This window comes from Betta splendens, chromosome 5 (genome assembly GCF_900634795.4).
Source record: "Betta splendens chromosome 5, fBetSpl5.4, whole genome shotgun sequence".
In the NCBI taxonomy this organism is placed as follows: Eukaryota; Metazoa; Chordata; class Actinopteri; order Anabantiformes; family Osphronemidae; genus Betta; species Betta splendens.
The window spans coordinates 10,367,672-10,384,202 of record NC_040885.2 but is presented as its reverse complement, the minus strand read 5'-3'; the positions used below and the strand labels follow the sequence as shown (position 1 = coordinate 10,384,202).

At 49.2% G+C, this 16,531-nt stretch overlaps 1 protein-coding gene and 1 non-coding gene across 2 annotated transcripts; both read left to right on the top strand.

Annotated features, from left to right (window-relative positions):
• Positions 1–1,540: 1,540 nt before the first annotated feature.
• LOC114855793 (G-protein coupled receptor 22) lies at positions 1,541–14,558 on the top strand. Its single transcript, XM_029151269.3, has 2 exons — positions 1,541–2,046; positions 10,861–14,558. Exon 2 carries the CDS (start codon positions 10,988–10,990, stop codon positions 12,671–12,673), a length of 1,686 nt encoding a protein of 561 aa, XP_029007102.1. The 5' UTR covers positions 1,541–2,046; positions 10,861–10,987; the 3' UTR covers positions 12,674–14,558.
• Positions 14,559–16,458: 1,900 nt separating this feature from the next.
• Positions 16,459–16,531, top strand: trnaf-gaa (transfer RNA phenylalanine (anticodon GAA)). The gene has a single exon. It is a non-coding gene; the product is annotated as a tRNA-Phe (tRNA).

The following is a 16,531-nucleotide window of genomic DNA, read 5'->3' as shown; positions in this document are numbered from 1 at the left end:
CTTTGTGCCGCGCGCGTTCGTGTCTGATTGCGAGTCTTCCTGTGAACACGGTGTTTGTTTTATTTGCTTTTTGGTATTTTGCGTGCCCGTTGCGAGGTTTGTCTGTATTTTTCCTTGGCTGAGTGACACAAGCATATGGCATGTGGGTGTTTGGCAGATGCTCCTTATCACAGGCTAGCTTTGCATTTGCGTGTGACTGCTTTTCGCAAGATGCATATTGGTAGCAAGGGCAATTCACTTTGTTTTTGTGTTTCACGTTACAGAGAATAAATAAAAAGGAGGCGACTGCGTGCTCGCGGGGGAGTGGAGGTATCTCGTAAATGTGTGGCACAGTAAAAGCCGAGCGGTGGGCCACGGGGGGACATGTGGTGATGGCGGGGGGCTAAATGTGCGGAAACAGAGCCAGAATCGCTTTTGTGCGATAAGAGGAAGCTCAAGCAAAACGTTCAGTACCTTTACACGTTTTGTGGTTTGATGCTTATACACCGGAAGAATGATGGAGGCATCAGAGCAGGCTGCAGGCAGGAAGAGTCCCACCAGCTGAGATGCAGGTGTAACAGGTCTGAGGTAGGAGGTATTTGCATGTAGAATGTGATTTTTTTACTCTCAGCTTGGATTCAGATGACACAGCATCATGTGGCAGGAGACGGCGGGGCAGATTAAAGCTTATTTTTACCACTTCTTCCTTCTTACAGCCAAAGCAGCTTTACATTATGGGAAAGTTTATGAAATTGGCCTCACAGGCTGTGTTGTTTTGCCATCGGAAGCTCAATATTGCTCCGCTTTTTTAATACATCCATCTGGAAAAACACTTGCATGAGGCCAACGGTGGATTTCTCGGGGATTTTTCTGCGCACGCTCCGCTAATGTCCAGCTGACATCATTTGCCCCGGCTCTGCTCAGAGGCCCCAGGTGTTCCCTCGTCACAGGTTATCTCACACAGTCACCTGCGCGGGACTCCGTGCCCCTCGCTGGAACAGGCGTCTGCGAATCAGCGTGGGAACTGCAGCGACTTCACATTCAGCGCGTGCCCAAGGTCACGCCGTCGACAGCCCGTGACCTTGATCCCCGCACGTGTCTCGCAGGGGCCGAGCGTTCACCATCATATATATAATATAATTATATAATATATATATTTCCAGGTGAGCCTCATGAATTTCCTGTTTAAGCAGCTTGTGGTCCGCTAGCAATAAAATCTCCACCTAGAAATTTAGCCTCTGACATGAGTGTACAGCCCCCAGTGTGCAGCAAGGCGTTTACACAAGCCTCCTTCTGTGGGGGGCGGATTATCAAGACAAGCCTGAATCCAGTCATTTTCCTTTCAGGGAGATCAGGTGAAGTGTGTGTAATATGTTTTTTCGGAGCAGGAGAGGGAGGGAGGGGGGGCGCAGGTAATTGGGAAATCTTATTGAATTACTACAGAGGACCGTTCACCCTTGAGGAATCTCAGGTCGTCCTTGTGAAAGGCTACACGCCCCCCCCCCCCCCCCCCCCCCCACCCCCCCACTCCTCCCGCATCTCTGTCTCCACCCCCTTCCAACAAAAAAAAAAAAAGAAAAAAAAAAACACTCCACCCCCTCCCCCCTCCTTCCCTGCTCCGCTTGCACATCGCCGTATTGGTCGGTGGGATGGAGCGACTGCGCGCCGGCGAGCTGTTAGCGCATAATCATGCGTTCGGCCGGCCCGTGTGTGGGATGCTGCACAAGTCCGCTGCGTAAAAGTGGACAGGTGTTGCGCGCCTTGTTGAATGGGGAATTAAAAGGGAACCGACAAAGCGCCGCGATATCACCTGATTTGTAACCGGGCACCAGCCGCCGCTGAGCTCCGTAGCCTATCTGCAGCCGTGGACCCCCCCCCCCCCCCCCTCCCTCCCCATCCCGCTGTAATATTTATGACAAAACGGAGGCAAATCATTCCGGTCACGTTTTGGGCTGACAGCCGGCTGTCCTGAGGAACGCTGGAGTGGATCGGGGTCCAGTGCTCGCGTTAGCGCTGCGCACCGACACCTGCAGTAGGATGTAAAGGGAATTCCCACTCAGCAAACTGGTAAGTTCAACACTCGTCTCCATCACTCCGTGTGGCGGGACTCGTTTTGATGTGAAGTGAATGCCTTCAGCCTCGTGAGGATTTTCCGTCGACCGTTTTTTTTAAAAGCGCCCGGCTGCATTTTAATAGAGGCACCTGAACTTGACAGGCTCCGCGACTTTCAAACGCACGTACATCTTATGTAAAATGCCTGAATGGTGGGCTGTCCAGTGGAGGGACGAGGCAGTCCAAATCCGTTTGGATGCCGGACTGCAGGCGACTATCATCTCATATTCATACAAGCACTTATGACGGGCCTGGAAGCAGCCTCCGGACCTGTCACCGGCTGATTTTAATGGCTTGTTTGCGTTTTCGGGCATGAAGTGACTGATCTGTGGGACAAAACGCTGTCAGCCTCTCCAGACCGTTATGGCTCTCTAGTCCCGTTCATCATTGCCAGACACACAAAACATACTGATAATGAGGAATTAGAAATGACAAAGGATGTGTGGAATGAAAAAATATAGCCACTAATGTGTTTCGTTTTGTTCCACGGAGCCTTGAGGGTTTCTGATCCTCGGCGTCTCACATTTCCAGGGTCCCGCTGAAATTGTTGATATGATTCAGTCACATGGACGCGCCACGCTCGACACGAAGACGGTCCTTTGATCATTTGAATATTGCTCAGTTCACCAAATAATGCCCTGACATTTATCGGCTTAATAAGACGAGATTCGGTGCACGTGACTAATTGGTCTTGGCCCAATGAGGACTCAACGCGGCGCAAAACATTTGATTCCGAGCGCATCTTTTCTATCTTTAATAGCAAATCTAATTAGCGTGACTGCTGCAGGGCAACAATGCAACTCTCCTTGAGCGCACAGTTTTCAATTGCCGCACTGAGCGGCTGCGGGGTCGCAGAGTGGTCTTCTGGTGGTTTTTGCGGGTCTGGCCCCATGCACCGCATCTTAATCTCTGGTTAGCTCTGATTCCAACGAATGGACTTTGAACCTGCAGCTCGTTTGCATTTGGTGATCAGCATCACGTGCGCGTGGCGGTCCCCGTTAAAGCTGCCACAGACTCCTGTTCACTTTTTGCTTTGGATGACTTACGGCGTTTCTTCATGTAATTGCTGGCTTTCACTTCATTCTTGCAGCACGCAGCTCTCTGACGATAATGTCTCCATTTATTGAGCCGACCTGAAACATGATGAACTCTCAAATTATGAGCAGATGTTAAGGCTCCTGCAGTTTAGTTATAAAAACTAGTTTTACTGTTATGAAGCTTAACAGACACTGCATCGTATTATTACTACACAAATAGTTGGATTTTTTATGGCTGGTGTCTCATAAGTCTGCGCTTTTGCCAGTCAGTCTCTCCAGTGCAAAATGCATTTTCTGACTGTACAGTGTCTAACTGAGGGGAGCGAGTTGAAGCCCATCCCTGCATCGATGTTTCCTGCTTTACAGTCTGTGTTTGTGGACCCGTGTGGATGCTCGAGGACTGTGTTCCCTTCCTTTTTCCACGTCGAGTCCCTGCTGTGAATCCCTGAGGAAAATTTGTTTTTTCGCGTATTCCCATCTCCACCGGCTCTCGTGGTGGCAGCCTGTGTGTTTGCTTTGCATATGGGTCATTGTGTGTTTGCGTCTGTGCATATATTTATAGAGAAGCTTTGATGCTGCTGGTGGGAAAAAATTCACCACACATGTCACTCTCCAGCTAGACGCCGCAGTACTTAGGGGGAGCTGTCAGATTTGGTTTCAGCTCAGCGTGGAAAGGAGCCGTGTTCCCCTGATCTGATGGGCTGATTAAAAAAGTCCTGTTTACCTTTTATGTTACAGCTCTGAAGAGGAGATGGACAGAGCCGTGCTGTGGGTGGCTTTCAAAATTAATGTGTTTACGCCGCGTGAGCGCGTTCAGCTACGTTACTGGTTTGCCCCCATTTTGAGCGACTGGACGCTTTTACAGATACATTTGCTCTTCAGTGAAGTTCATTCCTGCAGGTGATTTTAATTCTTCCAGTTATGTTGATTACATAACAAGCAGCAACTTTCGCTACAACCACAGATTTTACGGTTTTAGTTTCCTTGTAAGAACAACATTTTAACTTGATTGGCTATTGATCCGTTTTAATTAGCCTATCGGAGCCAAAGCCTCGAGGTTCTGCATTTTGAGCACTGGGCAAACAAAAACAACAGCTAAATAGAAATAAAACGTCTAATTACAACAAACAGTAGTTATTGCCATGCACGTATTGTAGTGTTGTCTATCGATGCTCATCTTTCTTGTCAGCGCTCTCGTATTCACTGTGTGAAATTAAAACCACATTGCATGACATAGTAACGCGACATAGTAAATAACAGCGCCGCCTGAAGTGCGTGAGAGCGTGGAAACAGAGAGAGACGCCGCACATCTCCACGCAGGACAAAAGCAAAAAAAAAAAAAAAGAGAAGGATGATGGCAAACACATGAAAAGCAAATAGAGAGATGACGTGGGACAGTAAATCATTAGATGAGCAGAGTGGAGTGACCACAAACAGCAGGGAGCCAGAGGCAAGATGGAAGCGAGGAGTCGTGTTAGAAAGGCTCTGTGGACGCTGGGCCCGCGTCTTCCATGTTAACGCTGCAATGTACATTATTCATGCACATTAGGTATGTTTTCATGTAATTACATTCACATTTGCATCTTGCTGCCACTAGCAGTTAAGGGTGCATCTCGTTTGTTTTGGCCCCCTCTTAATGGTTTTCCTATGAAACCGCAGTGTATTTATGAGCGTGTTGATCTTTGCCTCCCCCGGGTGAAACCTCTGTCTGTCATTATGGTGTGATAGTACAGATGCCTGCAGTGATGCTCTTTCCTCTTGGCCAATGATACTGGCCTCCTGTCTGTGGGAGATAAATGGCATTAATTGAGCACTAATTGCCTTCTGGAGTGAAATAGCTTAATCATTTTAACCTGGTGCAGACGTCTTCGCTCTTTTTTTCCCGGTGCCCCATCAGTTTCACTTATTCTTCTGCTCCCACTCTATTGCCTTCAGATTCTCTTCTCTAAATCATGATAGGTCATGGACAGTGAGATGGAGTCTTTTTCAGACAGTAACTCATAGATAGGTGCATAGGCAGATTGGATTGATCTGATCTGCTGAGGCCAGGTCTGATTAAATTTAAGCTGAAGGTGAGAACTGCATATTACAGATTGTCCTTTATATTAATGTGCTGGCTGTAACAAATTTGGACTGAAATGCTGTGCTGAAGAGAACACTTGACCTCTAGCAGTGCCGTGTAGCAATGGGTTAAGTGTGGGCTTTTGGAAAAGAGCCTATGACTGAAGGCAGCATTTACATCTCCTGCTCCCTGCTGAGCCACAGCACAGTTTTTGCAGCCCGTGTGCTTCTGCATGTATGAACCAAAGTCACGTCCTGACTCTTGCATTTAAATGTGAGTAAACTAGAGGCTCTGCAGCAGTTTAGGATCATTAGATTGATTGTGTGTGTGTGTGTGTGTGTGTGTGTGTGTGTGTGTGTGTGTGTGTGTGTGTGTGTGTGTGTGTGTGTGTGTGTGTGTGTGTGTGTGTGTGTGTGTGTGTGTGTGTGTTCATGAGCCAATTAAGCCACTAATCTATTGCTTTGTCTCCTGAGTGACGTTAAACTGACCAACTATGACTTGTCCGTTCATTCACGACATTCCCACACAACACAAATGGTCCCGAGTGGGTGCAGCGCACGGGCTTCTCTGTCCACACCACGTATGTGTCATGAAGACAAGTGTTGTTAGAAATGCAACCAGTCCCTTCAGAGTTCATAGAATATCCAGTACTTGTTAATATAACAGACAGAACAGCTCTGTGTTTCCCTTTTTTACCTGTTTTTTGTCATTGCTGTTGCTTCAGTGCTCATAAACATTCATCTGAAGTTGGCCCAGGTTTGTTCTTCACACTTGATTTAGATTCCCTCTTGATTTATAGACCTCTGATTGTGTGACAGCCTTGATTGGTGGTTATTGATGGGTGGCACGTATAATAGCAAAATTATAGTCTCGGGATGTCATCGCTGCATATAGGACACTGGGGAGGGGTTTTAATGAATGGTGGAGCCAAATGGAAACCATCGAACATGCTGTCAGGTGGTAATGATACCTCGCCCCCTATGGACCGGAGACCCTCGTCCTATACAGAGCTCCTATAGATTAAAGCCGTGAGCTAACGTGGTTCCAGCGTGTCAGAACTGTGGGATGTGAACTGGCTGGACGCACCCGTCCTCGATCTCGCTCCTCGGCGAGAGCGGCTACTTGCTCGGTTTCATTATCAAGCGCCGGCTTAGTATTCCGAATCACAAACCAGTCAATCCAGGTTATCTGGGGGGGATTACACAACGATATTGTAGAGCGCGCGGAGCCGCGCTCCGGCTGTAAGATGGATGGTGAGGAGGGAGGCGAGGCGGCGCAACTGGGACTATTCAAAAGCGAGATGGATGGAGGTGGAGAGCGGGGAACAAACATTCCCCTCCAGCGAGCACGCGACTCAGCATCCATCTGCACACCCCTAAGCCTCTCACCCATCCATCACTCCCCCGCTGCACCCACCTCCCATTTTTATCTCACTTTCCCTCTCCCTCAAACCAGTGTCGGGCTCCAGAGCCGTTGGATTTCAACAGTTTCTTGAGCGCACGTGACGTGGTTCACCTCAGATAGCGGCAGTCCGTCTTCGGCTGCGAGGAGCCCACAGCCAAAACGTGTGGGCCGGCGGTGGGAGGCAGCGTGGGCGGCGGCAGCGAGCGATGCACGGCGGACGACGCCGCGCTCGTGTGTCTTCTGCAGCCTTGGCAGGTTTCGCGGTGGCCCATTTTAAATGTTTACGGTGCTCAACTCCGATCCCGCTGCCTTCGTCACACACTGAATGTGCCGAACGTCTGATCCGGAGCGAGCGGAGGGTTCTGGGACCCTGGCGAGGATGTGCCGGCGCCGGGTCCGGCCTGATTTGCTGGAGGCCGGCCAGCAGCGCTGCCGTCCAGCTGGTGGCCGCCCGCTGGATGTATTGAGTGAGAAAATTAAGCCTTTGATCGATTCTCTGGATGCGGACTTTGGGAATACCTAAGACGAGCATGAGTCAGCGCCGCCTGTGCCGCTCTCTCTTTTTTCTGATTTAATTCCCTTGTTTCCTGTCCGTCCTCTGCTTCCCTCTCTTCCCTAAATGTCAACTTTTAGTGTCAGTCTCATAGGCTGAAGAAGCGAAAGCCTCTTTCTAGTCTCAACATTTTGCGCTGACATTTCACAGCTGAATGATGGGTCTATTAATGCAGAATCATGTGGATGGAAGTCCGCATGTACATAAACCAGAGTCAAGCTACGCCGTTGCTACTGCGCCTCTGTAGCCAGAAACAGGGAACTCCAGCAAACATGCTTCCTGTTATCTGAGCAACCAGGCAGCAACACATTATTTCTTCCCAGTCTCATGTTTTTTATACAATACATTCTGCAAATCTTGGGTTATTGTTGTTATTATTGTTATTGTCATGTTAATTGCAGTGACGCTTCACCTGACACTTAAAGGACCTAGATAATCTCCAGCATCCGAATGTAAGCGGCAGTAAATGCACTGAAGAGAAGAAGAGGTCTCAACAGGCACTACTCAAAGCAATCAATTGTGGAGCTTACTCAGACCTTAAGGGAGGCGTGTGCTGCTAAACGGGACTGATTAACATCTGATGGACAGATGTCGGCCGCCGGAGACAGTTCTGAAATCTGTCTGGTTCACTTCCAGTCATAAATCTTGGGATTTCACACAAATAGTCAGAATTTAGTTTAGTTAACAATCAGTAAAATCATCCGCAAAATTAGCTCCTGTTAGAAAGTCTGTCTTCAGCAGGAAGTTGTGACACTGTCAGAAAAATGCTAAGTAAGCGCATAAAGTTTCCCAGAGGCCACGGTTCGTGCTTACATTTAAATAATTAGCAAGCTCACAGGTATAAACCACGCTGTCACATTCAGCTTGCAGGGGAGAGCGCAGCCTCAGGACCGCTGCCGCATCAGCATTTTCAGCAGCGGCGGCGGTGGCGGCGGCAGGTTGAGACCCCGGCGCACAGCAGCACGACGGACAGTCATGACACCGAGGGCCAGATTTAATAAAGCGCTTCTTCTGCTTGGCTTCAGACGTGTCTGGAGCTGTGTGCATTTAGCTTCTGTGGCAGGTGCACTGACCTAGAAATGCAGTTCTCCGATGTGCATCTTGTTGAAATAAGTGAAGTGTGTCTCTATTCATTAAAGAGAGAATCACGCAACATTAAAATGTACTTACTGTATTATTAAGGTGGTTTTTAAGCCATTAGATTATGTTGGAAAATATCTGGTACATTTCATTTTTCTCATTAATAACATGAGCTGTGCTAATAATAAACACTTGCTGCTCTCTGGGTCCAAGCACGCCAGCTTTTTCTGTCTCACCATTGGACCGAAATGATTTAGAGAAGATAAAGTGCAGTAAATCAAGAGAGTCCAAAAGTCTGACTTTGACAACAGAATGTGTGCCGGCGCTTAACCTTGGATATTGTGAGAAGGGGCTTGACAACCTGTCATCTCCTACACAACACCTATAATAACACTGACAGCGGGGTCTGTGCAGTCTGTGACACTGCCGGCGTGCTCGTGTTGTTTTGGAGCAAGGCCCAGAATCTGGAGTAACCGAGACTCTGGGTTTGAAGTAAACACCTGCAAAGTCAAAGTACTGGAAACCTGTAGATAATTACTCCTTTGATTCCATATATTGACCCAAGGGGACGCTTTATTTGGCTTCTGTTGTGTATTCCGTTGTTGACGACAGAGGACATTTATACAGTAGTAACTGATTTGATGATGTGTAAATCAATAGGATGATTCAGCAGAACTGAATCAAACCAACCAATTTATATCTGTAATATTTAGGACCTGCTGTTCTGTTTGCTTGAGTCTGACCATTTACCTTTAACAGTTTACAAGCGCTGGTCATTTAAACTACCCAAAGCTGAGCATCCTGTCTGCACGTGTTCATTGTGTTGTGCCTGAAGCTCAGAGTCACAGCTGCTCATATAAAGGTGTTCCTGATGTGCTGTCGTGCTTTTACTCTTTTAGCTGCCGTCGTATCTTTTAGCGTCCGATCGCATCACTCTGTCCTGACTCATCGTTCACTTGTTGCTGTGGTGTTTCTCATTTAACCCGTCCACAGACCTAATGTAATCATCATCATAGTCAGTCAAGTCAGTGATGACTTGAATGAATGAATAAAACAGACATTTACTGCTTTTTAAGTCTCCACTGCTGCTCCGTTGTTTGGTCCTGCAGCATCTTTCTGATGAGTGTAAAAACAATAGGTTTTGATTACATTCCACAGAGGTGGCCCACTGGGGCACCACTCAGAGTAAATAGTCCAAACCGAGAAGAGGGGATCGAAGTTGGTCCATTTTTACTCTGTCTGTGAAAGCAGACAACAGTGCTGTAACACTTCCTTTGGTCACTTTCACTTCAGCCCAGGACTTTGCGCCTAAATGAATACAACAGGTTCTTTGAGTGCAGCTGGTGTTCAAAACAAGTAATAGATCTAATTTGTTCGCAGCCACCACAACTATTTTATACAGCGCCCAAAATGAGCCCACAGGTACTTGTGAGAGGATGAGATAGTGAGTCTGTCTTTGTGGTCCCATGCCTGAGGCTTGTTAAATTGGCAGATCGATGATGCTTTAAATCAATGTTCCAGCAAAGCTGCAAACCCCATGGAACCCATTAGTGGATTAAGATAGACCACTGTTCCACACTGAGTCCTGTTCTGCCCGCGGGGCCTTTCCACATGACAAATGGGTGGAAAAACTGTAAAAAACGAGAGGGTGAGAACAAAAGCCGCATGGAGGTGGAAGGGGTGACAGCAAAGACTGGGGTCAGTGCTGCCTTCAACACACACCTGTCGCCTCTCCTCGAGCCGTCTGAGGACAGTCTGGGTTCAGGTGCGGAATCAACCAGCGCCCCATCGGCTCCGGCATCCAGCTGTGGACAGCGTGCTCCACATGCAAAGCGCTGCCTGTCGGTACACGAAGACGGGGGCCGGGATGTTGGGAGGTTTGCGAGCGGAGCGGAAAGATGGAGCCGCTCTTCCACTGATGGAATATTTTATGCGCCACTGTTTGCGAATCATTGATCCATTCGTCTTCATTACGCCTCCCTCTGAGAGCGATTAACTGCTGCCACCCTCAGTTGGGTGCCTGCGATGTTGACACGCACTGCACGGTCTCTCCACTGTGTCCCCGCTGCCTCTGGCCTTCAAGGTAAGAGCTGACACTCACCTACTGATGCCGGAGAGCGGAAAAACAAAGGATGCGGAAGAAGATTTCATTTAGGTGTTTAATGAATTACTGCATGATTAACTGTCTTCACCTGCCTGTCTATCCTAAGGAGGTGTTTTGCGGCTGATTTTTTTGCGGCGTGTTTACTTCATCCTTAAACCTTTGTTCCTGACCCACATCCTCTAATGCATGTTGCGTAACAATGAATCAAACATCCACCCACTCAGGCCCATGAGAAGCTGTAGTGCCGTCTTTGCAACAGAACTCAGCCTCACTGGATTGTAGGCTGCTCCGGGGTCGTCTGATCTGCACAGCAGCCTGGTCCATATTCGTCTCTATGGGGACGTTGTCTAGGTGCCTGGGCCCAGCAGGACATCGCGGGCCATCAGCTGCCGCTTGAACTGCACCCCATGGCTCCAATCAGCTCATGGCTGCGGCTGCCGTGCGGAACTTTTGATTTGTACTCGCTTCATTCAGGTGAACGTCCGCCTGTGACTTCTTCTCCTTCTTCCCCTTTTCTGTTTCTCTGCAGAATCAGCCGTAGATCCACGGTCACCGTCCTCACGTCCGCCTCGTCGACGCCGGAGGGCGAGGGCCGGCGGGGCATGGTCTGGCGCGGCGGCCGCTGTTGCTATGCGTGAAGGAGCGCCGTGGTGTCAATGGAGACCGAAGGCTACCGTGACCTTCTGGAGACCAGCGACGGTCAGGGGGCGGGCCCACTGGACGGCGGGGGCGCGGTGGGCGTGGAGGAGGGGTGGAGCACCCCCTACCCCCTGGGCTTTCAGGTGTCCCTCACCACTGTGCTGATGCTGGAGCTGGTGCTGGGCTTCAGCAGCAACCTGACCGTGCTGGTGCTTTACTGCGCCCAGTCCAACCTGGTGGACTCCGTCAGCAACCTGGTCACCGTCAACCTCCACGTGCTGGACATCCTGGTGTGCGTGCTGTGCCTGCCGCTGACGGCGGCCGTGATCCTGCTGCCGGCCGGCGAGAGCGGCGTGGGCAGCCTGGCCACGCTCTGCTGCTTCCACGAGGCCTGCGTGACCTTCACCAGCGTGGCCACGGCCGTCAACGTGCTGGTGATCAGCCTGGACCGCTACGACATCTCGGTGCGCCCGGCCAGCCGCCTGCTGACGCCGCGGCGCGCCACGCTGCTCCTGGCGGCGGTGTGGGCCATGTCCCTCGCCGTCTTCTTCCTGCCCTTCCTGGAGGGAGACTTCTTCTCGTCAGGCGAGGACGAGGGCGAGGACGAGGAGCCGGAGCGGCAGAACCGCGACCCCGAGCTCACCACCGGACTGACCACCGTTTTTTCCTCCGCCGCTCCCTCCCCGTTACCCACAAGTCACCCCTCCTCCCTCTCCCACCACCTGCCCCCAGTGTGGCAGAACCGGACTCTACTGTGTGTCGGAGGGCAGGGGTATTACACCGGCATGGCTATGTACTACCACCTGTTACTCCAGGTCCCCTGCTTCTTCATCGCCGTGGCCGTCATGTTGTTTACCTACTCGCGGATCCTACAGGCCCTGAACATCCGCATCGGCTCCCACATGATGCGGAGCACGCGCGCCAAGGACTCCACCTGCAGGATCCGCTGCAGGCGGCAGAGGAGGAAGGACCTGAGCCTGCCCACGGAGGTAGTGTCCTCCAACCAGAACCAAAACCTCAGCCACCCGCCCCTCATCCCCTCCTCCACCCCGACGCCCACGTCGCCCCCTCCCCTCTCCTCCATGCCCCCGGGGATGTCCGACAGCGGCGCGACAGTGACTACTGTCAGCACCGCTGCCACCACCCCCATCGCCACCACCCCCGCCACCCCCGCGTCCCCGACCCCGGCCTCGGCCGCGGCGCAGGCCCACGCCACGGCGCCGCTGCCGGCCTCCTCCATGGGCGTCCAGGCCTCGGTGTCGGCCATCATCGCCCTGAGGCGAGCGGTGCGCAGGCACAGGGACCGCAGGGAGCGCCAGCGCCGCGTCCTAAAGATGTCCCTGATCATTATCTCCACCTTCCTGGGCTGCTGGGCCCCTCTGTCCGCGGTCAACGTTCTGATCCTGTGTCTGGGCCCCAGCGACGGCCTGGTGCGCCTGCGCCTCTGCTTCTTGGCCATGGCTTACGGAACCACCATCTTTCATCCTCTGCTCTACGCGTTCACCAGGCAGAAGCTGCGGCGAGCGCTGAAAACCCGGGTCAAGAAAAGGGTGGTGTCCCTCCTGCAGGTGGACCCCGCTCCGAGCGGGGGCACCATCATACATAACTCCTGGGTGGAGGGGGGGCAGAGGAAGACTCGAAAGCCGAGGGTGGAGGCCAGCGACGGCACAGACCGATGCCTCACGGAGGCAGTGAGGGAATGAGGCTGGTGTTCAGTGAGCACACGTGAGTGTGTGTGCGTGCGTGTGTGAGTTGGCGGAAGAGTTCGCATCTTGTCAGTTTGCTAGAAGTGGATTTTTCGTGTAAGAAGAAAGGAAAGCCGTTAGTTTACATAGGTCAGGGCGACCTCCATGACCTTTAGCTCCGTCCAGATGAGGAAATCCTGACCCTTTCTACACACACCCTCATTAGTCCAATAGTCGAGACGAACAAGATGGCCACTGTGTCGCCATGGCAATAGTGGTCAACCATTACGAGCCGAACATAGCCATGGTTAGCGAAGATACTACAGTGTAGGGCGAGGATTAGCAAACACTTTGAACTTGCATGTGCATGTACATATGCACAGGTTACACACATTTACAGACATATATATATGAGTGGTCATCATTTAGTCATTATCTGTGAAAGCACACCAACATCTACCTGCACAGATATTCTCAGTGAGAAATTATTGAAGGAAGTCTTTCTTATTTCTTTTGAAAATTATTTTCAGGCTTTAACCGAGTTATAATTTATGACTACGTTACCCTGGTGCTGAGTGTTTTGCTGTATGTTTACAACAATAGGTATAAGAAAGTTTGCAAATACTATTAAGGTATAAGCAAATGGCACGGCATTAAAATCCAAGGATTCAGATTCAAAGTTTACAGGTTCTCACAAAACTACCAGAAAACTGCAAAAAAGAGAAGCGAGTCGGCCTTCGTTGGCTGAGCACCATGAGGAGAACGTTACTATGTCAAACGTGACGGCGGAACTGGTGTGTGGATGTTCGTGCGACTGTGTTCGTCGGCGTGTGCGCTTGCGTAAATTAATGAACGAGCGCGTGTTTCGTGTACAATAAACGATCGCGAGCAAAGCAATGACCCCGCGGATGCGAACAAAGAGAATGTGAACGCAGAACGGCGGTTTCCTGTTCAGCTTTAGATTATAGCGAGCGGAGAGAAGAGAGGGGATGTAATCTTCTAAAAACCGCAGGAGGTCAGTAGGAATGACAGGAAAGCTAATTGTGTGGACAAATTGTAACTATGTGTATATGACAGCCCACTGTAATATTACTTATCTTATATCGCTTCAGTTTTAAGTGGGATTCAAAGGGCAATATTTTGTGAAAACTTCATCCAAGCTATCTCTGTAGTCAGTGCAAATCTTAACCAGTGAAATGTAAAAGGGTGAAACCAATGACTGACATGGGCCATGTCGCGTTACAGTAGCTGTCGATCGCTCTGGAGGCCAGAGCTGCAGCTCTTGGACACTTTCGCTGGCTCTGCACTGAGTCCTGGACACGTCACACTCTGCTGTTTATCTGTATCTCTCTTTCTCCTCAGGGCTTCATGTCTCATTTCCAGGCATGCTGGACATAAAACAATAAACCAGCCCTGAATCCCTTATTATGGGTATGTATCCTGGGTGTTAATAAAACAGTAGCTGAGGTTTTACGTCAGAAAGTAGAACGGACTCGAAGTCCAGACAAGCTCCTTGGACTGCGGGCTGTCGCCTCCTTCATCCTCACCCCTTTTTACACTATTTGAGAGCCAGGCTGAAGTAAACAAACCTTGTGTATTCATGTACATTTTCAGGGATGTAAATATCGAAGCAATGTTTTTGGGCTTTAGTCGAAATAAACTTTTCTTTGGTCACAATCATCTGCCGGACAGAAAATCAGCCACTGAGTGAAACGGAAAGTTACTGTACAGAGAATCTACATGTAAGCGTATTTGTGTTAATACTGTATCAGTGTACACTGTAATGTACATTTATGACCACTTGTATAGAGAAATATTAGTATTGTATAAGATTTATATGATGTGTTATTGTATAGAACAGAGCAGAATCTGTATTAAAAAGGTGATCTATCTAAAAATGGAACCATCTCAGCTCAACCATCTCTGTTTGTTACTCCATGATCTCTGACAGGAAGTCATCTAGTATTTATGTATGATTATGTCTGGGTGGGTGCATTTCTGTTTCTATTTTATACACATAACTGAAATAACAAAAAGAAAAAAAAGGCTTTTCTAACTTGCAAAACCATGAAGCATTATAATTCTGCCTTAACAACCCAAGTCATTTAAAAAATTATACAGAGATGTAGGGTGGTGTGTAAATATTAGCACATGCCAATTTGTTGGGCCTTTAAAAAGAAAGTTTGGCCACTGGTCTTACAGCACTTCCCGGGAGCTGCTTTGATTAATCCTGCTCCAAGTGACCTGGGATTTCCTCCATATCTCATCCTTCGCACCTTACCTTCCAAACCTGTCTCTCTTTCTTCCAGCTGTCCGTGCCTTTTCTACATCTCCCGTTCCCACTCCCTGTTCCTCTGATCCCTAAATTTAGAAACCCCGTCCCAGATACTTGCAGTATTTAGTGCTGACTGCGGTGAACCCCCGCTCCGTCTCGCTGTGATGTGACAACTGTGCTAATCACCGATGGTAATGAGGAAGAAACTTGTTAGTCAGGTAAACATCTGTCGAGGCAGCTCGGCCTCTCCGTGTTGACACTTCATTTTCTTACTATTCAAAAACAAACCTGCCCGCGTACGTGGGCGTGAATGTTCGCCGCCTCTGTTTGCTCAGAGAATGGGCGCTGCACATTCCTCCATCCCGCTGCCGTAATCTCATCAGCGCGCTCCCCCCTCCACACCCCCATTTCCTCCCCTGGTTCTCCTTCTTCTTTATTCCGCCCGTCCGCATCTCTCTCATCTCTTATCCACACTCGGGCCTCCCAGAACAAAGCGGGGAACAGCTGCAGCGTCTGTGAAGGAAGGAAAGTCACCTTGGAGGAATGACGGATGAACAAAAAACGGGGGAGAGTGACGGGGGGAGCGGGAGAAGAGGGGAGGCAGATTAGGAGGAAAGGAGGCCTAGAGTGAGTGGATGCTGGCACTGGAACACGGTATGACTAATAAAGGGACAGCACTGCATCACTGCAGAGATGCATTAGAAGAGAAAAACAAATACTAATGGTAAGTGCAGAATGATTAGAACAACCTGCCCAGATTCCCATCTGTCTGTCTGTCCCAGCCTGTGATCTCATACTGTGATGATGATGATGAGGGTGATGGTGAACTCAAAAAAGCCTTGCACTGGTAACTTCGTCCCTCCTTTGTCATTAATGGTGAACCGTCCATCTGAAGCGACACATCAGACAACGTGATCAGAGCTTGATTACTGGAACGACAACAGACGCACTCTGTCTCCAGTAAGTATTTGATGTAAACGTTTAATTAGCCCAGTTGACTTTTAATGGCCCTTCAAAAATATAGAAAACTGTAAACAAGACTGGATATGCACGTCCATAGTGTAAATAAAAGTAGTGTCGTTATTTTAGTTTAACAAATAATTTTTATTTGTTTATTTTGATTGTCGTTTTTGTAAATATTGAATAATTCCTGTAAAATGAATCTAAACACAGCTGCTACGTTTTACTTCATAACAACCGGGGCTTTAAAGGCACCGATGTCGCCACCTTGTGTTAAAACGTTATAAAATGCAATGCGACTTTCTAGTAATCTACATTTGATTTACAAATGACTATATCGTTTGTTTTTATATATAATTACATCATAATTACAGTACTAACATCAGACCTTTATCTCAGGCTATTTTATGTGAGTGGCATTAGAAAGTTCCTTGTTCCCTAAGCTAACGTAGCCCGTGATACTTCGCTAGAGACATGCTCGGATGAGGAGAAGCACACATTAGCAACAACAAAACATACAACACATGTTTAGTATATCAACCGTCCTCCGCCGTGAAGTCGTCGGCTCGCCGAAATAGCTCAGTTGGGAGAGCGTTAGACTGAAGATCTAAAGGTCCCTGGTTCGATCCCGGGTTTCGGCA

Bases quoted from the DNA above. Each gene is read 5' to 3' on its own strand.
- LOC114855793 (XM_029151269.3), top strand. From the start codon at position 10,988: ATGGAGACCGAAGGCTACCGTGACCTTCTGGAGACCAGCGACGGTCAG.